This window comes from Apteryx mantelli, chromosome 2 (genome assembly GCF_036417845.1).
Source record: "Apteryx mantelli isolate bAptMan1 chromosome 2, bAptMan1.hap1, whole genome shotgun sequence".
Taxonomy (NCBI): domain Eukaryota; kingdom Metazoa; phylum Chordata; class Aves; order Apterygiformes; family Apterygidae; genus Apteryx; species Apteryx mantelli.
The window spans coordinates 150991556-151013446 of NC_089979.1; the positions used below are offsets into that span (position 1 = coordinate 150991556).

The 21891-nt window shown below is 38.1% G+C and overlaps 1 protein-coding gene across 1 annotated transcript in view; it reads left to right on the top strand.

The window, feature by feature from the left end:
- GPR158 (G protein-coupled receptor 158) overlaps positions 1 to 19215 on the top strand; it is a 209770-nt gene extending 190555 nt beyond the window's left edge. The window contains exons 8-11 of the mRNA XM_067292517.1: positions 9659 to 9797; positions 14184 to 14289; positions 16561 to 16707; positions 17494 to 19215. Of these exons, the coding sequence (XP_067148618.1) occupies positions 9659 to 9797; positions 14184 to 14289; positions 16561 to 16707; positions 17494 to 18948 (1847 nt within the window). The 3' untranslated portion in view covers positions 18949 to 19215. The remainder of the gene's footprint in view (positions 1 to 9658; positions 9798 to 14183; positions 14290 to 16560; positions 16708 to 17493) is intronic.
- The last annotated feature ends 2676 nt before the right edge of the window (positions 19216 to 21891 follow it).

A 21891-nucleotide genomic window follows, 5' to 3' on the forward strand; every position in this document is an offset into this window, starting at 1 on the left:
CATCTGTCACATTGACAAGCTATGGCACAGCTGACAATCTGAGATTTTAGAGAAAGACCTGAGGGCTTGAAAAAGCTCTTCCACAAAGCCATTTTATTGTGGCCTGAGTATATGCTATACCTCCACTTGCCACAACCAGATTTCTGATTTCAAATTAAAAAAAGCAAAAGCAAAAGCAAAAAGCTTGTGGTACCTAAGAGTTCACAGTATTACGAATCAAACTATTATTATTCATCCTGAGGGGAAAATCCTACAAATGAAACATATATCAGCACAGGATTTAAAAGAGCTTCCCCAAAACTAGGGAAAAAAAGCAAAATAATAAGTTTAATGAACAAAGCCCATGGCAGGAGAGAAGGACAGGCACAGAGATGCGTGTAAAAATACAAATGAAAAGCATGGGTGAAATCTTGGCTGTTTTAAAGTAGGTGGATGTTTCTGACTTCAGTAGGGCCAGGGTTTCATCCAGTGAGAATAGCATTTGTACTGTAGTTGTTAATAATTCCCACATGTGCACTGTGTGTGTTTTTCAGTGTTTTATTTAAACCAGAAACGAATGGCAGATATTAACTAAATATAGCTAGGTATTTTTCCCCAGCACTTGCTTGATTCCCAGCTGGCATAAGCTGTACTACTCTAGTGCAGTTGGCCCGAGCTACTGTAATGGCACATTAATTGGTAGTTCATATTTTTGGTCCTGTTATCAAGAGAATTTCAAACAAAAGGCTGTATCATGATTATTGAATGCCCTCAGCCAGAAAAAGGAACAAAGTAAGTGTTTCAGTCTGTGTTCCCGAAAGAACTCCCTCCCACTGTTCATTTGTTAATATTTAAGCTATATAATCTTTGCATCTAAAGGTGATATGAGTTGCCAGAACAAGCTCTGATAGGTTGAAAATTAAGAAAGTCTGCATAGTTTTGAGTTAGTGCATTGTAATACAGTCCTACAAGGCCCTTCATTGAGTTTTCTACAGGCCCTCTGCTGCATTCAGCAAATGAGTGATTATTTTTTATTATTCACATTTGATGAATGGCCCTATGCCATATTTGGGGTATGTTGTTCCAAGTATGCCATGAATAAAGAATTGTTAATTCCACATGGGCATTTTTAAGCTGTGTTCTCCCTAGCACTGATGTACAAAGATTAAAGCCAAAATTGTCAACAGTAGCTATTCATTTTGGTTGCCTATCTAGAGACATATAGGAACTGATTTTTCAGAGTATTTAGAAATGTTTATAGCCTCTCTGTGTTGAAAGCATAATCAGGATGTACTTGTTAACATTCAGCACTTATACAGATTCTGGCTTCAGTTCTCACATTAGATACTCAGAAAATGTACTATGTAAAAATAGTGATCGTTTGTGAAAAGCTTGCCCTAACCAATGTGACCAGGACTATATAAAAATGTTTGCAGTAGAAATGGGAAAAGAATCTTTTTTTACAGAGGAGCATTCAACTTCTTCCACTTCAAAACTGCCCTTTTTCTCCCTATAACCCACTCCTCCTCCCCACATACACCTCTTTCATGACCCACATCAACAATAATGGTTTAGGTCCATCTTCTCTAAAAGATACAGTAAATCTGGAAACGGTACATGGATGAGCAACGAAGGTGATGAGTGGTGCAGAACGTCTTCTCTGAGAAGAGACTTAAATGAAGTGGGACAGTTCACTGATCTCAGACTAACTGTTTCTCCCTATCTAATTTAGAATAGAACATGCTCAAGGATGGTGGAGAATGGAGCTTCTCAGAAAAACACACTTTTTTACAATGGGCAGTCACAAGTTTTCTGTCTCCTTTTCTCCAAAACAGCAGAACTCTTTTAGCTGAAAATAAAGAGCACCGCAAGGAAAACACCCACTATAGGAAATTTTTACCAGAATGATTAAGCCTCAACTAAAAACAAGATCTTATAATGGAAAGTGTCAGGCAGCCTTAGGTTCTTCTCCCACCCCCAGATACAACAGATAATGATTTTGGAGCATTCGTATAGCCACTAAATGAAGCAATTTGCTGGATACACTGAAAAAGCAAAATGACTCAAATACATATTCAAATTAGAAATTTTAGATGTTTAGCTCTTGAAGTCATTATCTACCTCTTTAGACCTGTAAACCATTATGTTAATACTTTAAAAAATGCTCACATCCTTAAGAAAAAATAAGCGGGTTTCAAAAATCCCTATTTCAATGTCTTGTTTTACTTGTACTCATAATTTAACAAATGATGAAATCCCTAACTATAAAATGGAGTATATTATGTTAATAGATTATTTGTCACACACAGAATATATATACACACATATATATGTGTGTGTGTAATACTTAGCTGAATGAATATTCTAGGGTCAAAGCAGAGTTTTCTTAATGAGTTAAGTACCTATACACATTCTGAGAAAGGAAGATTTTTTGAATGATGGATACCATCATGTGTGTGTGATTTTGGTGGTCCTGATTCTTTGTACATCATAATTGTAATTAGTTACAACCTTCCCTCCATTTGATCAGTTTGGGTTGGGTTACTCCCTGCAATAATGTTGCTCCTTCTTGGCACCTGCTACATCCCAGGTGAAATCCCATAGCCTTTGTTTAGGCACCATTTCTACAAAGCATTTCCTGTGAGGAAACCACATCTGTGTGGCTTTAGCCACACATTTACCTATTGGTAAGTGCTGTATTCAGATACTCCCGCATGCAACCCCCAGGAGGAGCTGGCTTTGGTGGAGGTTGGAAGCTGCCCTGATTTCCATTTGTTTTTGCAGGACTGCTGGGCTGGGCTGAGCTGACTGGGAAGGTCTTCAGGACTTCCCCTTTTGGAATCCACTTCTTGTAGTGCTGCAAGTCTTTCCAGTCCTTCAAGTACTTTTGATATCATTGGCATTTGTTTGCATCCTCTTTTGCTAGGCGTTTAGTGTGCTGTATAAGGGCTAAGAGGGAAAGTACAAAAATGAGAGGAATTCCAGGAGAGTGTAAACTTGAGCTCTGATATCCATTTCCTGTAGTGAGACACCTGTGCGAGGGGCATGTTGCTCACATTCAAATTGGTGAATATATCTTCATTGCCAGCTAAGGCATCTGTAGGTCGCCCTTGAACCCAGGGGCACGGAGACTGCGAGGGTCAGCGTGTCCCTTGTTTTAGTTTCACCAGATTCACAAGGTAACCTTGCGGCTGCTCAAGAGATGGAGTGTCCTGCAGCAACCCATAAACCCCTGCTCTTCTTTCAGAGTTGTACAGCCACAAACAGTGTAAATCCTGGTAAAGAAGAATGTCAGAATTTGGCTCCATTAATTCTTACTCCATGCAGTGTACCATAAAGAACTCTATTGTTATGCCTGGCTAATTAAAATGGTGCTGAGATATGATAAGAGGGAGAGATAAACCTCTGGTAATTTAAAATTTCTTAAGAATAATGCAGAACTAAAGACTTAGACATGTAATCATGGTTTCTTGAAATATATGAAAATCCTCTCAGCCTAAGAAAAAAACTTCTACTATGACATGGTGCAGCTCTCCAGTTGGGAGATTGAATGCAGTGAGGCAGAAAGAGACTGTATTGGCTGGCAATAGAAAAGCAATCTAGGACATGATTTTTTCTATTTTAAAATGGTGTTCTCTCAGCTCCAGAAGTCAATTTGAATGAATAAATGGATGGAACAGCCATGCTTCCAGATCCAAAGAGCGGTTCCTTTCAGTAAAGGGAATTTAAAATATAGGCAATAGTCTGATGAAATAAAATGTGAGGGAGAAGTAGATGAGTTGTTGTAGCATGGCTATTTAATTAGAGTTATAATCCATAATTTGTGTTCAAAATCTGATAAAAAATGGCAATAACTGTTGGAATAATACTTTTTGTTTTGCAAACAGTGCAAACTTCAGAATTCCACATGAGCTTATTCTAAATCATGGTTAAAAATGGCTCTCCCTTCTTACAAAAATGTAGTGAAAGCAGTGTCAACGTACAAAATATTTCACCACCTCTGGAAAGCAGGAGCCTATTCTTGTTCTAGAATGGTGCTTTTTAAGAAAATCGGCATGGTCATACAAAGGACGTTATACATATTCATAGAAATTGGCTTTAAACCTTCAGGGCTGTCTTCTGCTTGCGGACAGCGTTTGGACAGGGGAGTGCAAGAGAACATGTAAGTAGGGATCATGGCTCAAGGGAGCTCCTTTGAGAGGCTGTAGCCACAGCCATCGCCATCTAGAGGCTTGCCTGAAAAAGCACGGGAGAAAGACATTTCTGGCCGGGTAAGAGGGCAGAGAGTAAGAAATGACAGCCTAAAATAACTCACTTTCCCTTCCAGACCAAGGAGGGTAGGAAAGCTCACAGTTTAGGATTTAAGCAGTTCACAAATAAAAGTGAATTTATATCCAATGTCATCCTGCAGTGACAAGGGGGCATTATCCCCATTTTACACAGCTGGGGCTGAGGCACAATAAGATTAGGGTTATATGGTCCATTTAATTCAACTGCCCATTTTGCAATGCTTTTGACTCAGTTACAGAGCTTAGTCGAATCTATATATAACGTTATGTATGTTCCCACTGACTACAAATACAGCCCTGTGTGCTTAGTTCTGCTGCAAATCACAGCAAAAATTTCTAGGTGGATACCCAAATTGCAAGAAAAACACACTCTGTGATCACCTCTGTGAAGCTTGGCTCAAGTGGTGACTTTTTTCGTTTGCACAGGAGCCCTATGGTAGAGACAAATGTGCACTTCTGTTCGATCGACCAAAGTAGAGACATCTGCAGGGCAGACGATGAACAGGCAGGTAGAAGAGTGCCGGAATTTACTGCTGCTGGGGATCTGGAGAGGGAGCAGTGGGTCACTTTGCAAACGTCTTGCTGTGCGTGGCATGGCCTTGCACACTGAAGGATGTCAGAGAATCTCTCTGGTAAACTTGTGCCTTGTCCTGCCTTTAAATATGAAAGAATTCCTAGATTTTCAGGAAGTTCGATTTGATTAAGTAAATAAAAACAACCATGAATCTGTCCTTCTTTATAGACCAAATATATATCACATACTGTGAACATATCATTGTCCTTCATTATCAAAATGTGCGGAGTATGAACAATGGCACACGCAAATCCCAAGTTAGCAGAAATGGTGCACTTGTATAACAGGCCAGTTGCACTGGGCATGAGTCTGGTCCAGTGCACTGAAGGCTGTGTTATGTTTTCGTCTCTTACCTTCCACTCATATCTACATCCATTTATGTCTTTAAAGCAGTTTTTAATTTTCTTACTCTCTTATCTGTCCCAGATTTGCACCTGAAATCTGAATTTCTGTTTTGATCAGTTATAAAATAGCTACTGCAAATTTTTTAGGAGCTCTTTTATGCCTGATTTTTTGACCTCACATTTTCTCTCCAGGTAGCTGTTGACAGCTCTTTCTCTTAGTAATTTTCCCCATTTTTCAGAAGGGGAAGAGAATATGCAGTATGTCTTGTGTTTAAAATTAAAAGGGGATAATTTTCAAAACCTATGATAAAATCGTATTTGAAGGAGCAAGATCATATGTTTTGAGATTTGAGTTTGGTCTTGGTAGGTTTGCAGTATACTGAGATAGTCCTTTAGTTTTCAAGAAATCGCTCTTCTACACCAGGCTTGTAGTGAAGAATTCTTTAGCAAGCCAAAAATAAATTTCCTATCAGATCTCACAGATTTTAATCATTAAAGATTGTTTGGTGCAAGACAGTCATTAGAGCGCACAGTGAACAGGACTAGTAAGACCTCAGAGATGTATGATCTTAAAGATTCTTAAAGAAACATGCTCCATGATGGCCAAATGGGCTTCCTTATTTTTATTCAATTTTTTATTTATTTATTTTAGTTAGTTATGTCTGTATTTTTCATAAGTATAATAAAGACATAAATATGTCACCCTATTCTATATCAAGAAAGGAAAAAGGACACAAAAATAATACAGCAAAATTGTTAACATCTGCAGATTGTCATTACAAATTGCACTACAAGTCTGAAGTTAATTATATGAACTTGACTTTCCCCGTCAAGCGCAACTTCCACATGATACATTTAAGCTGTGTAATTAGTGCTGTTGATAATAAATTTGTTTTCAGACAGTATGTTTTGTTTGTTATTGCTAATGAAATTATTGTAGTGCTGGGCTTAGCCACTATAGGGACCCTTTTATTTTACCATTTGTTTTAAAAGCTATTTCCTATCTGTACAAGATATCACACTAATTATTATCTGTAGACAGGGATGCCATCTCTGCTCTAAATGTAAAGCTTTTATAAAAGCATTGTATATTAAATAGTGCAAACTACTGCTATGCTCCAGGATATCAGTACTTTGAAGTCCACTCTTGTCTTAGAAACTCCTTGTAACTATGCTTGTGAAACTGAAAACTGTGAAATTTTTAGAATTAATTTGGTCTGGAGGTCAAATGCTACCTTCATTCCTGCTTATGCCAGCTCATTGAAACTGGTCTTTATTATTGTAGTTGTGTCTTTTTCACTTTTGATTGCATTCTGAGATATCTTCAAAGGTTGTATTCAATCTGGATACAAAAAGTTTCATTCTTGTAAAACTTCAAAGCTATAGCAGATTTTTTTCTGGTAAAAATATGCAAAACCTGGCCCACCTTAATTAGGGAGACCTTTAAAATGTGGAGTTTTATACTTCATATATTTTCATGCCCTTGAAAGCCCAGCTTTCTCAAACTCTCGACATCACCTCTCTCAGCACTCGTAACTTAAAACTTCTATCAGTGAAAGACTTGGGGCTCTTCTCACTCAGTTGTGGCAGAGAAAGAAAAGTAGACCACAGGCAGTTTTGTGGACTATGCCTGTTATTTGGCAAGTAGCTAATTTGGCAGTTAGCTCTTAATGTCACCTTATTCAACTCCGTTGCTAGTATCCTTTTCCACTGTGGGGGACTTGGGTGAAAGGCAAAATAAGAGGAAATAAGATGAGCAGCATGTTCTAGGGAATCCCTGCTGGACTGTGTTGATAGTACAGGTTTCCATAGAACACAGGGCAATAAGATCCACTGATGTGGTTGTAGCAACCTCATTTTGTGACTATATTTTCTCCTTTCCAATTTCTTCTAAATCAATACAGAGCAATTAGAGCAATGGATTTCAGTGCTTTGAAAAGCAATACCTTTAAGTGCTGTGATTCTGCATATGCGAGACAAGTGTGCTTAAAGAGAGAAAACCCAACCACTATAATTTGCAAAGGTGTCTACTCGTACTTCATTGAACCAAAATTTGTATTCCACTTGCTCAGAGAAGACTTCAGGAGGAAGATGACTTGGTAGCTCATCTCTATGTAGGTTTTTTTAAGAAACTAGAGTAATGGGCTTCACTGGTAGCATATACAGTAATGAAATGAAAGTGGTACCCAGTTTGCTCAAGCAGTGAGTGTATAGGGAATCTGTGAAAGATATACCCACATACATGCTTGTGTAAAGCTCAAAACCAGGCTGGGACACAGTCTCAGAAGATTTATGTTATGTTTTTTCATATTAACACTCAGTGAGATACCAATTCAAACTATTACTTAGTCTAAAAGTTTATTATTGCTGGGGCTTTGGTGAGGAAGGACATAAAAAATAGCAGCACATGTGAGTTGTACCTTTTCAAATGTTTTTCTGTAGCTAGCTAAACTGCTGGGTTTATGTCAGATATGTTCTAGTAAAAATGATGGGTTTAAGGCTAGGCATTCTATTTTTGATACAATAAGAAATGTCCAAAATGGTGTTCAAAGTTCAAAAAGAAACTTTTATCACAGTACAAAGAAAATTTCGTAACTGAAATCATTTTAATTTTGGTTCTTATTGATTTTAGCTGAGACACATAGTAAAATTAGAAGCTTCAAAACACAATGGCAAAGTATTTCTACAACAGTTACAGACTGTTAAAAGTAGGCCAGAGGGCCTGTTCTTTTCAGATATTCAGTGCAAATATTTTATTTCAATCTGTTGCTAATGGGGGGCTCACAAACTTTTGTGTCCTTATCTAAACCAGACTGATAATGATTTGCTGATCACTACCATGGGCTGATGTCACTGATCACCTGTTCTAGTTACAGCATAATAACATATATTTGCAGAAAGAAGTATGAAAAAACATCTGATTTTTTGTTACAGTACATTGACTGTATTTTTTACTGTAAATGTAATTTATTTCTATCTTTACATATATTCAGTGATAATTTAAAATGCAATGACAAAGGTAAATATAAAAGTTAAAAAAAAAAAAACAAGAAAAGCATTAATAAAGGACTTTCCTTTAGCTCAAAAAGCTGACTGAATTAAGAGTTATGGTAGGTTTCAGCTCACCTGCCAGAACATGTAAAATCGAGATACTTAGGTGAGGGTGGTTATCAGTGTGCTTTTGGTATTCAAGGAGAGAGAGCGAGCACCTCCTGCTCTGCTAGGGCGAGATGATAGTGCCCTGCAGAACTGGCTATTGCTGTTCCTCGATGCTGGAAGGATCACTGGCATCAGCCAGACACCTGACTTTTAAACAGCTGAGTGTAGGCAAGTTAAATCCCATCCCTGCCTTTTTACTTTTTTCTCCCAAGTGTATGAACTTGCTGGCAGCAGAACTGAATGTGCTGCAGGTTCACTAACACAATAGCTAATGAGCAGAGGGGACACTATGGTTGGTGGATTAGCTGCAGAATTCAGCAAGGCAAAAGCAATGTGTGAGTGCCAGGGGGATCAGAGTCAACTTCTGATGGTGTCCCAGAGCCGTGCCAGTGCTGCGGGAGCCCAGTATGCACTTGCACATTGCTGGACAGGCTCAACTACTTCCAGCTGTTGTCAACCCAAACTGCAAAGCAAGAGGCACCAGCACCAGCTGTACCTACAGCCACATGGCTGAGCTGTGGAGTTTTTTGGGGAAGGGGGTGTTTTTTAAGATGGATCTGAAATTATTTTGCTTGAATCACAACCAAAATGGTGTCACAGCAGACTGTCTACTGGAATCTGGTGTCTGAGTACAGGGTGCAGATGAGTTGGCTCTAACATGGTAGTTTAAGCCAATCCTGACCCTTCACTTCTGCTCCTTTCTTCTTTTATTTATTTTGCTCATAACAGAGCCAAACATGTAATTTATTATAATTACATTAGGCCCTCAGTGGTGACTCATAATATTATAGGCACCAGCAGAATTAACTATCATGAACAGAGGAGTTTTTTAACCCAAAATATATTGTTATGTCTGAGTTATAAACCTTTGAAATTAAACCGTTGTCTTAAAAACCTTACAGACTAGTAGTAACAGTGGTAGCTGCCTCTGTGACAAGAAGCAGAGCTACAGATAATAAAAAATTGTTATTTTAAGTGATGGCAAGCTTTTGTAGTACTAATTTGAAAAACAAGCAAGGAATTATTAGACTTTGTCTTAAAGTTTGTTAACTGAAAAACTGAAAACCCATGAAGGCAAAGGTTCCTCATCTGGAAAAAAGAAGTGTGTAAAATTAAAACCAAATGTGTGATGTACAGTGACAATATCCAAAAGTGTTTGGATGCCTATGTGTGTGTATATATATATATATATGAGTATATGCAGTCTTTATATACATAGTCACACGTACAGAAGATATTGTAGTACTTCAAATTTCCTTCCTTTTTCATCTATAAAACTAATTGCAAATTGTTTCTTTTTGTTCTTCTCACAGCTGAATTTTTATTCCTCTTGTGGGGTGTTTATCTCTGCTATGCAGTGCGGACAGTCCCATCAGCATTTCATGAGCCACGTTATATGGCTGTTGCAGTTCACAATGAGCTCATTATCTCTGCTATATTCCATACAATTAGGCAAGTGATCTGTAGATCTAGTAATTAACTATTTATCTTTCAGGTTTCATATGGTGCAATTTAAAATGGGTAAATGGGATAGGATGCATAATGTAAGGACTCATAAATATTTAATTCCACAAATTAAGGAATTACTAAACTTAAAATTGTTCCCATAGGACTCAAGAATATGTACAGTCAACCTGATAATCATATAATTGTTTTTTTTTTCAGTATAGCTAGCTGATATGTACTTGTATCAAAGTTCAGTATATATGATAAATTAGATGTAGCAGAACTACTGTCTTGATTCATTTACATACTGCTCACTGATTTGTATCTCTAGAAAAATAGCAGGTAAGAGTGTTGGTATATGTGAACTTTTCCTGGTGTGTAACAGATTGGCAAGGTGCAGTTGTATGTTAAGATAATTGTATTGGTTCATGCATGAAGCATAGTGGTTTATATGCTGACATAAAAAGCTGTTATGCACATGATGCTGTAACAGTTATATAAGGCACGTGTTCCCTACAAAGTTTATAATGAGCTCTGCATTTCAGACTTGTAAATTATTAGAACAGTAACTAATAAATAAGAGCTACGTACAAATTAGCATATTTGCCTTTCCCACAGAGAACCCTGTAAAAATGAATTGCTCATAGAACATCCAAAATAACAAGATAGCATGAACTTCAGTTCATGCTGTAAGAGATTCTTATGACTTTCTTATGACATTCTCTGTCTTCTTTGTCATTCTTTGTCTTCTTATGTAATTCTTTTGTCTGACAGAGCTTATCTACTCAGATGATTTTTTTTTTACATCTCTCCATTGACAGTCTTCAAATCCACTTCTTAGTTTCTGGTCTTTCTTCAGGTTCACATTTTTTTCTGCCATCTTCATGTTTTCTTCCATGATGCATCGTCTTTTCCAAACCAACATCACTAAAGCAAATCTTTCATTGCTATTCCTTCTAGGTGCTCTTTTCCCTATCATTGTTAAGAAGTTCACTACACTTCTCAGGCTTGCAACTTTTTATTTCCTTCACCTTCTCCTAACCCTCTGTCTCACATCCATATGCTCTCTTGGGTTTTACTCCTAACACGAAATCTGAAAAAATAATTTTAAAAAACTGAATTTGGATTTGGAAAATGTTCATTCCCAACTTACAGAGTAGATTAAAAAAAGTCAGTTATTACAGTTCTATAAGTTGTCTGTAACCAGTATGACAGCCTTTCTATCAAAGTTTTCCCCTGTTAATTAATGTTCCTAAACCATATTTTGAGCCATGGTCGAAGATAAAGTTCAGTGCATTAGGAGAGGTATTGTTTGGGCTGCAAGTTTAGCAATAGGACAGGATGAAAGCAGAAAAAAGGGGGAAATGTAACTTTTTCTTTTCCTCCAACCCTGTGAATTTTAATTAAAAAGCATATAGGGATTTAAGGAAGAGAAAGGACTCTTCCCTCTTATATAGATTTGATTTTACTACATTTCTGATCAGCTCAGTGGTTTGTTTGGTTTTATATAGTAGATATTTAGACTTTTTTTAATTTTTATGAAATGTTCCTACACTGGACGAAGCTGACCAAACACAGAATTCTGAAGAGATTCCCTTTCTTGTATGAATGCCTTCATTTAGGGCAAGTATAATACAATCAGAAAAAGGAATCAGTACATATCTTATCCAGGACACCCAAGAGAACGAGGTCTTCCAGCTTATCCTAGCGAGGATAAAATTGTTCCTTTGGCCTAAGATCTACTGATTTTTTCAATCCTTCTTTTTACAAAATATATATATTTTGTATTGCTTCATTGCTCTTTCTGGTATACATGTTGCTTTGCTGAAGAAATATAATGCACTGTTTATAGATAGGAGTGAACAACCTGTGTTGGAAATACATGATCCCTCCTGAGATTATGTCCGTTTCTGTATACATGATTCTTAACCCAGTCTCTTCGAAGTTCACATTTCTGTGCTTCTGTCTTCCCTTCTAAGTTCTGGATGTAACTGAAAGAGATGAAATGTAAGAATCGTATTTATGAGACATATCTGAGTTGTTATGAAATGCAAGTACAGGAATTTTGAAAGATACCTACGATCATGAGGTAGCCATCCAGTCTGAAAACTCAAGAAGCTCCTAGGAGACTGATGTGAGCATTAAATCAGATCTTAAGGTGTTTGGGGTTTGTTTTTCTTTCAAAGTATTATTCCCTTTTCAGAAACAGAGCATTCTTGATTATCTTCAAATCAGTATAGCATTAAATTCATAAATTGCTTTTTCTCTCCTATTACTGAGAAAAACAAATTTGTATGGCATAATCTCATTTGAATAGAAACCCCATCTCTGCTGGGTCTGAATGATTACTACAAATAGTGATATTTTACTTTCTGGGATATGGCCTGGATATCTTAATCAGCCAAGGTTTTCTGCGTAAAACATAAACAAAAAGCCCCCACAAAAGTTAAGAGTTGCAGCTGTTAAGGGTTAGCCAAAAGGTGCAGATCCACACAACACACACAGCTGGCCACATGGACCAGTGCAGGTGTCTCTACGGGCACCACATAAACAAGAACACAGACAGTCCTGTTCCTCCTCTCCAGCAGATCAGAACTGAGGGTCACTAGTGAAGCATACACCCCTCTGTAGGTTCACAAGCACACCACCTTCACAGATCCTTCAGATACCAGCATGGGCCTTAAGTCCATCTAACATCCATCCTCAGACCCTGGGCCCCTTACACAGTCAGGGGCTCTGACCTTGGGTCTTTCCACATGTGGGTCCCTCCAACTTGCTGGCTAGTCCAGACAATTTCACTGACAAAGTACACACACACACACAGAATAAAGAGTGAGGTCACACAGAAATTAGGGATAAAATTTAATGAGAAGATTGGACATACCGCAGCGATCAGGTACAGGGCTCAGTCAGTGGCAATTTGCTTACATGCCACTGGCCTCTTTTATCACCCCCTTTTTCCATTTTTCCATGCTTGTTCTCCCATCCACCTTAGCCCCGCTCTTTGTCCATGCTTGTCTTCTCCCCTATAATCCACCCCTAATTACTTCTTTTCTCATTGGTCTCAGTTTTGCTATATCCATGCTCAAATTTGGTATTTCTGATATCATTACCTAGGTAATTATGGCCTTAAATGCTGTTACTAATATGGTTACCTAGATACTGCCAACCTTCCAGGTTCTGCTCCCCAGTATGTCCCCAATACTCCCTTCAGTTACCCACAGAGTTTGGCTGTCCTTCAGATAACTCCCCCTTAACCACCTGTGAAATCTTACCATTCCTCATGGCGCTATCTGCAACTTTGTTAGCTTCTCACTCTATTATTTGTTATATGCAGCATTCTCCTGTGTCATCTTCAGTAGTTTCTCATGTTTTGTCCATTAGCTAAACTTCAGGCCAGAGCCTGCATGCCTTAACAGCAACATGTTTTTAAGAAAGAAGAATTTATAGTATTTTGTTGTGTTCATGAAACATTACATTTATAAGGTAATAAACAAGAAATGATGACTGTATGGTTATGACATATAAGCCAATGTTTCATGTTAGACTATTTCTGTTAACAAAAGCTTTTGCAAAATGTGCATCTGTGGACTTGGATAAGTTGCAAATGTCATTTCTTTTTGAATGATTTTTGTAAACCTGTGAATTACAAGCCAGTGATACATCCATTCATCCATTACACTGCTTACCATTTATATCTTTGGGAACTCACTAAAGCAGATAAGCCAAGCATGCCTCGGCTAGCTTAGCTGCAGTGCTTGTTCTACCACTCTTTCAGAAAGCTCAGCAAGGAATTGCTTCATTTAGGAGATTCAGTCACTCATTTACTAGCATTTGCAAAGCTCTTAGGCCCTGCAGTATTGAGCTGGGAGCTCCTCCAATCAAGGCCATTTCTCTGCTCCCCACTAAAATGCATTTCAGTTCAGTTCTCACTTCAGTGGCTTATCAGTCCCACTCTGTAGCTGCGATCTGTGGACATCCTGCACTTATGAAATGCAATGCAAATGATCTTAGTACATGAGCTTACTTCATAACCTAAAATCATCAGTTCAGATCTTTAATGAATGTAAACTGTCATAATTCAGTTCAAGCCAAAGAAGCTGTGACAATTTACACCATCAAAAAACAGCTTAATAGAGTGAGAATGCTTGAATAAGCAATATCCTTTCAGGTCCTTTATTTTTACACTTTGTTTTGTTTTGGATTTTTTGGACTTATTTTGAAACTGTGATATATAAGTAAAGCATGTGGGTGTAATTTTTAGTCTGTATGAAAGCAGTACAAACCAAAAATTGGCCTTTCAATGAAAAGAATCCTAAGGAACATTAAAAATGTTAAATGTAATGCATGGAGAAAAGACAATGAATTGCCAACACTGAACTCTATTTTCAGATTCATACTTGCTTCAAGACTTCAGTCTGACTGGATGCTGATGCTGTTCTTTGCACACACACACTTGACCGTAACAGTCACTGTTGGGCTACTTCTGATCCCTAAGGTATTCTATTTTCCTGTCTTTTTTCTCTTGCCAAGACCAAGAAAGATAAATATTGTCATGCAGAAGCAATTCTTTATAAAATTAGCAAGCAACCAGTGGAAAAGGAAGATGCAAAATTTGACTGTGATGCCTATACATACATACATATATATATATATATATATATACACACACACATACATACGAGGCAGTCCAACTTTTTGTATTTTGAAGTCCAATTTTCTGTTGCTTAAAATTTCCTTAAGCTTTTATTATGCAGGTATAAATCATTCACTTTGCCTACCATACTTAGACTGTCTTTTAAAAAGTTTTAGCAAAAATAGTTGCACCACTTCTCAGAATAAAATTAGATGGTATGTGCTTGTTTTGTCCACATCAAATCATTCCTAGAATTATCTAATTGAGATGTGTGAGTGCTGTAGTCTCTTGCCTTGAAGCAAGGGCTTGAAATTTGGTAGATGGATTTGCTGACATTTGTCCGCATCAACGGCATTTAAAAAATTTTTGCTTGTATATGCTGTGTGGAGATTTGGTAAAGTTTGGAAACCAAATATGCCATATTCAGCCTGCACGACATGTACTCTGGGCTATAGGGGCTGAATTAGATGTTTTCTCTGGTTGCTGATTTCAGATATTTGGGTGGCTGTGTGGCTGCCAGTGTAATCTGAAATCAGACAAAGAATTTGAGGGAGGGCATGGGAAGACTGGGATGGGCAATTAAATAAAATTGCAATGAGGAGTTTGGGCTGGCCATGAGAGAGGAGGCTGGGATTTATCCTGGGCAATTGCTCCTGGCCGATAGCAGAGACTCCTTTGTGAGTCAGAAGCTTGGGACGTGCAGACCCGGCACTCCTAGGAGGGACTTCGCCCATGATACGGAGCCAGGCGCCGAGGTGGGTGAGAAGATGAACATGTGAGGGATGAGGGAAGAGGCAGAAAGGCAGGATGCAGGGAGCAGAACAGAGCTTTGAGCTCTACAGCCTGTTTCCCATCAGGCTCAGGAAATGAAATTAAAATATGCCAGTCTCCCTGGTGTAGGAAAACCACAGGTAGCTCCACCTATCCCTAGTGCCAGTCCATGGGATTTGAATGGGGCTTTCTTCTTATGCAGTATCCTGGCAAAAAGAATGGTTTGATAATGGCTCTCGAAATGACCAATTCTATGAGTCAAAAGATCAAGAACTAGAGAGGATATTAAAGACGAAAAGGACCCATGAAAGAAGAATGCTATAGAGTTCCAGTTAATGCAATTTTCAATTTAGTGAAGCTGCTTTTCCTATCATTTGCCTGTGTTGAAACAGTATGCTGATAACTGTCAAATATACATACATTAAACAGTCACAACAAGAGGACACAATGATGCAGCCTTAACAATGAATAACCTTGTTTTGTTTTTTAGTGATTTTTCTGGTCTTTAGCAATAGTTTTATTATTTTCTTTCTCATATCCATATACTTTATTACGTATTTTCAGAGATGTCTTTCAGACCAGCCTAGAAAGTTTGTTAACCTTTCTGAAGCTGACTCATAACTCCTGATCAACATTTCTATTTTTAGTTTATTATCTGTGTAACGTGACACAGCCTTTTCTTCCAGCATCCCAAAGCATTCAGGGTTTAGTTGCATTTATAGATAGACATAAAATCATGAGGCCAGATGACTATGTTCGCAATGATAACTAGGGATCAGTTAGTTAATATGAATAAAAAAATAGTTGACACAGCCTCTGTCCAACTTTTGATATGAGCATTTGCTAAAACTTAGAAGAGGGGGATTAATTTGTCTCCTTTCTAATTTATCTCCTTTTGGTTTTTTTTGCCATCTCATCTCTTCCTTGTTTTGGGTCAGAATCTAAAATGAAAGAATTGCTTTCTGCAAGATTATTCAACTGTACGGAATATAAAATAAAGTTGTATGATTTTAGCAGCCTAATTGGAAATACAGGCTGAATGTCTATTCCCATATATTTTTCATACTAGTTTAATTTAAATGCAATTTGAAGAGGTTAAAATAAGCATCAAATTAAGTACAAGGAATTTTTCTAATGCAAATGTCTAAACCTTTTCAAATTAAGCCATCATTAATAAGAGTTCCTTCTGTACAATACTGATATTCTGTAGGACACTACTTATGCCAGTGATGCCTGTAGCTAGTATTTTGAGTTAACACAAGTCACATGAAACCATAGAAAGATCATTGCCCCCCTAAAACTGTTGATGTAAACTTTTACAGTTCACTGATGGCAACATCTTTTTATGAATACTTATTGCAGTTTTCACATTCAAGCAATAACCCAAGAGATGATATAGCTACGGAAGCATATGAAGATGAGCTTGACATGGGTCGATCTGGATCCTATCTGAACAGCAGTATCAATTCAGCATGGAGTGAACACAGTTTGGATCCTGAAGACATTCGGGTATATGTAACTTTTAAATACCATTTATTTTCAAGAACATATACTTTTTCCTACCAGTTAACTCTGAATCACATCCATTTGACTTTTTTGCAGATACCAGATGAAACAGTCCAGCTTAGGTCTTGTAATGATTGTGGTATCAGGTCCTGTAACATCTTTTAGAAAAAATTTACTAGCGTGAAGAGAATCTGCATTACTAGTTATAGAAAAAGTCATACTGGAGGCTGAAGAGGAGGAAGCCACAGCAAGAGCTATTTATCAGTTTACATAGGCTCTTTGAATTAGCTTGAAGCACAGAGTTTGTGTCAGTGTGATTAGTCATTTGTCATCACTATATAACATATAATTTTATCAAATATAATAAACAGAAAGAAAACCCTTCATTCCTATCCTACATGATAAAAGGGCACTTCTGTCTGGAGCTTGTCTAACTTATGTTCCCAGAATAAAGTATAGCTGTAGAGTTCAGCAGGAAAACATGCAGCACAGTATTGTGATGAAATCTAAAACATGCAGTGAATGTGTATTGATTGCCTTTGCATGCTGTATGCTATGCAGCCATGCAAGGCAGCCATTTTGTGCAATGATTTTAGGGCTGAATTTATTTTTAAATTGGGAAAAAATGGGATCCAAGTTCATGGAGAAATGGCATATTCAAGCATTAGAAAAGACAGTGAAAGAAGTTTAATACTATTTTTAGTCTAATAGGTAATGCACTCATTGGAATGCTAGCTTGACTGATTTCGCTCTGTACATACTAGTTTTGCTGTTCACTTTGCTTTGCAGGATGAGTTGAAGAAACTATATGCCCAGCTTGAAATCTATAAGAGGAAAAAGATGATTGCTAATAACCCACATCTCCAGAAAAAAAGGTGCTCTAAGAAGGGCTTGGGGAGGTCAATAATGAGACGTATTACAGAAATCCCTGAGACAGTCACGAGACAGTGCTCCAGGGATGAGAAGGACCTGGCAGAGCACAGTGCTGTAAAGAACACCGCTGCACTGAGGAAGAACCCACAGGATTCCACGAGTTATGTAAAGCCAAAAGAAGAGACTTTGAAAAACAAAGTATTTTCATTAAAAAAGTCCCACAGCACTTATGATCATGTTAGGGATCAAACAGAAGAACCTAATAGCTTAACTAGAGAAAGCGTGGAAGCTTTAACTGCTGAGAATTCACTTCTGGATTCCTTGACTGAGAACAAATTAACCAAAAAAGCTACTGAAAAAGTTGAAGCTGTGTCCGTTGAATCAGTCCCTTTGGTGTGCAAATCAGTAAGTGCACATAACTTAAGTGCAGATAAGAAGCCTCTGCATCCAAGAACATCTGTGTTACAAAAGTCCCTCAGTGTTATTGCTAGTGCCAAGGAAAAGACTCTTGGACTAACAGGTAAAACACAAAGTCTGGAAGAAAGCACTAAATCTCATAAACCTCAACAAAAGAGTAAGGAGACCAGCAAAAAACACTCAGTCTCTGATAAAGGGGAGCATAAGGATTCTCACTGGAAGAACTCTACCCACTCTGAGGAGACAAAGAAAACCCATAAATCTGGAATTATGAAGCAACAAAGGGTTAGTCAAACATCTGCAAATCCTGACACAGGCCTAGGTAAGTCTCTGCACAAGGACAATTTTGACATAGGAGAAGTTTGTCCTTGGGAGATATATGACCAAACTCCTGGTCCTGTGCCTTCTGACTCTAAAGTTCAAAAACATGTGTCTATTGCTTCCTCAGAACCAGAGAAAAATCACCCTTCCCAGCCAAAGGGGAAATCTCATCATAAGCTGAAGACAGCTGAGGGGTATCAACAATCAAATCAAAAGAGCTCAGAGAAGTTGGAGATGGCCCCTTGGGAGACACAAGAGCAGCAGGCTTTTGAAAATGAGAAAAAACAGTTGAATTCCAAGTCTCAGGTCACCCCTGGGCTGAAATGTGAGAATGTTAATATATATGCACCCACTCTTTGTGCTGGGGAGTTTGAGGAACTACCCCAGAAAGCAACAGAAAAGGAAAACCTCAATAAATTGGCAGAACAGAAAAAAAATATCTTGTCTGAGGGAAATGTGCTTTCATCTGACTCCCATAAGCCAAGTAGTTACTTACAGCAACCTTTAGCATCTCGAGCTGAAGTCTGCCCTTGGGAATATGATACACCAGATTTACCAAATGCAGAAAGAAGTGTAGCTTTATCAAACACCTCTACTATAAGTGCAAATAAAACAGCAACACCTCGAAAATAAGAGGTTTTGGACTGAGGAGAGTAGCAACATTGAGAAGAAAGACAACAGGAAAGACAGAGGGGACTTAGGCCAGAAGGATCTGAAAAATCCTAAGGAGCATCACTTAAATCAAGAGAGTCAGCACAACACATAAGTAGGAAATAAGCAGAGTAAATTATTATCGTTCTTATTGTTTATTTGTTGAGTGCCAACAGTGTGATTTGCAGTGTCCAGAATGTGGTCCCTGCTGCAAGGAGTTTACTGTGTCAATGAAAGAAACCTGCCTTGGTGAAGTCACTTCTCTTTTAAAAGAAAAAAAAAAGGCGATAACAAGTGCACACCGTAGATCTTAACAGAATTATTTCTGAATGCCCACAACTAGCTTTAACTTGCCCTTGGGACTTTAAAGATCCAACAGAAGTAGGGCACGGAAAATGTCCTGATGGCAGAATGGGGTATCAATGAGCAGCTTATTCTAATGACGACTTTTCACTTTGCATATTTAATCTTGATAGCACTGCTAACTCAATGCATCCCAAAAATACATTTTATATAATGATTGCTCTCATTTTCTTATTAATGTATGTTTAAGTACATTGTTGTGTCTCATATTAAAGCATTCCAGATTGTATAATTTTTGCAAATAACTTTGATATTGTGTGACACAACAACACATTTATGCAATCTGCAGATACTTTCTTCTTATTGCAACTTAAAATACCTGTTATAGACTTTTTGTTTATATAGAGAATTACAGTAATCTTTCACTGGCTATGGAAGCCGTAACTTGTATGGGGAAATTCCTTTGGGCTTTGAGAGATTTTTTTTTTCCTTTCCTGTGATTTATATAGTGATTTTTTTTTGTTCTACTCTCTGTTATTTAAATTTATAGTTTGATACTGTATTATTCAGGGGTTTTATACAAGGTAAGTTGCTTGTTATGCACTTCCCTGTTAATGCTCATAGACTTTGTTAATAGCAGTAATCAAGTCGTCTTAGCTGCATATTCTGGTAAGTCTTAGGACAACTTATCTGTTGTTTGTTAAAAATTGGAAAATATTATCTAACAAACTGGAATTCCTACTTTAATCATGGTGATCTTGTTCAGTATTTCATACTGAGCATATCCTACTAAATGAACCAAGCAAGAATGACAACAAATATACCATAAAATTATGACCTGTTTTACTGAAAATATACAGCTCTGGGAAATACATTAGCTAGCTCATTTAACACAACATTTAACATTTATCCCTATTGGCAATCCTCCAAAAATGGGCCTTTGGACATCCACAAGTGAGGAGAGAAATCCAAAACATTACTTTTCCCCCATATATGCAATTATAAGAGACAGGTGGGAATAGAAATGATGGCATCTCTCTCCCACTCTCCAAAATGCTTTGATTTCTTTTTATCTATACATGCATTTACAGTAAAAGTTAATATTTTATACAGTGCTAATTTTCAGTAGTAGCTACAGTCCTCATCCTGCATATGAGCTTAATTCATAGATGGCCCATTCACATCTATGAGCCTTAGTGCGTAAACACTCATGGTAAGATCAGGGTCTCAGAGGTTTTGTGGAGGTTCTGAGGAGTAACACTAATAATAAAAAGCTAGGTACCACCCTCATCCATCTAAATTTAATTCCAGTAAAGTGCTATTTACTAGAATTGTCTGTACATACAGTACCCCAAAATAAAGACGGTCCCAGTCCTAAAGAACTTGTGCAATTTGAGAGAAGTGATGGGATTCAGTGGAAGAACAGGAAATGAGGATGATTGAATAGGATGTGTTGTTTAATATATATATAATATATATATATATAAAAAATAGATATTTATATATGTTTAATATATATATAACATGTCATATCTAATACACACATGCACATACACATCTGTAGTATAAACTGATTTTTGTGGCATCATAGAAAAGGTAGCTTAAGATAAAATGCAATGAACAGAGGGACTTGGACAAGCTGGGCAATGAGGAGGATGTTTCTCGTCCTTTAAAAAGGACTGGAGACTATGGGCATGTCTACCCTGACAGATCAAGACAGATCTGATCTTCCTACTGCCTCTGCTAAGCCCAAACCTGGAACATGCAAACACCTGAGCCAGCTGGAGACAAGACAGCTCAGATGTCAGCGTTGGCTGAACATGTTAGCCTTGCTCATAAACTCTGCCAAGAATCTGAGCTCATTAGCTCCAGATTAAAGCAGCTGGACTGCCCCAGACCAAGCTGGTAAGTCTGGATGGTGCTGTGTTGCACCACAGAGACTTGCTGACGGGTCTTTGCTATCCTGGGCTCGTCTGACTCTCCCACCACTCTTTTGTAGGGTGTACTTTTGGCCTAAGAGATCTGATCTTTGCCTTCCGCACAGATCTGATAGTGGGTGCTCTGGACATCTGCGCACTCACTTTGCACACACAGTGCCAGTGGCATCCCAAATATGGCCTAAACCCAGCTCTGTGCATGCTGTGGAAAAGAGACGAGGTTGGAGTGAGTGTGCCCAGATTCTCCCTTCCCAATCCCAAACACTTACAGAATTTGGCACGAAGTTTTCTGTCAACTTCAGCAGGATTTGATCAGGTCTTCAGAAAGAAGGTAACTCTAAATTTCCCTGCATGGGATAAGTCTGTCCTGGGAACACAGCTCTTCAGGAGTCCTGCTGGAGCACACCGAGCCCTCTCCAGAGTGGTGCACAACCTTAAACCTGCTAAGTGGGGTGACCACCTTGTGCCTCTCCTACTCTGGAAAGGCAACCATGCCTCAGAAGACTCTGCAGCTCCAGCAGGTGGGCATTGGTGTGACCAGGGGACACCTTACGGCAGGTTGTACCTGCTCAACCCAGTTGTCAGCACTTTGTCAGAGCCAGGTGCTGATGTTAGAAAAAGGGCATTTGCAGGGGAACTGTGAAAAGGAATATTTTGTACATACTCACTGCCCTTCGGATACATG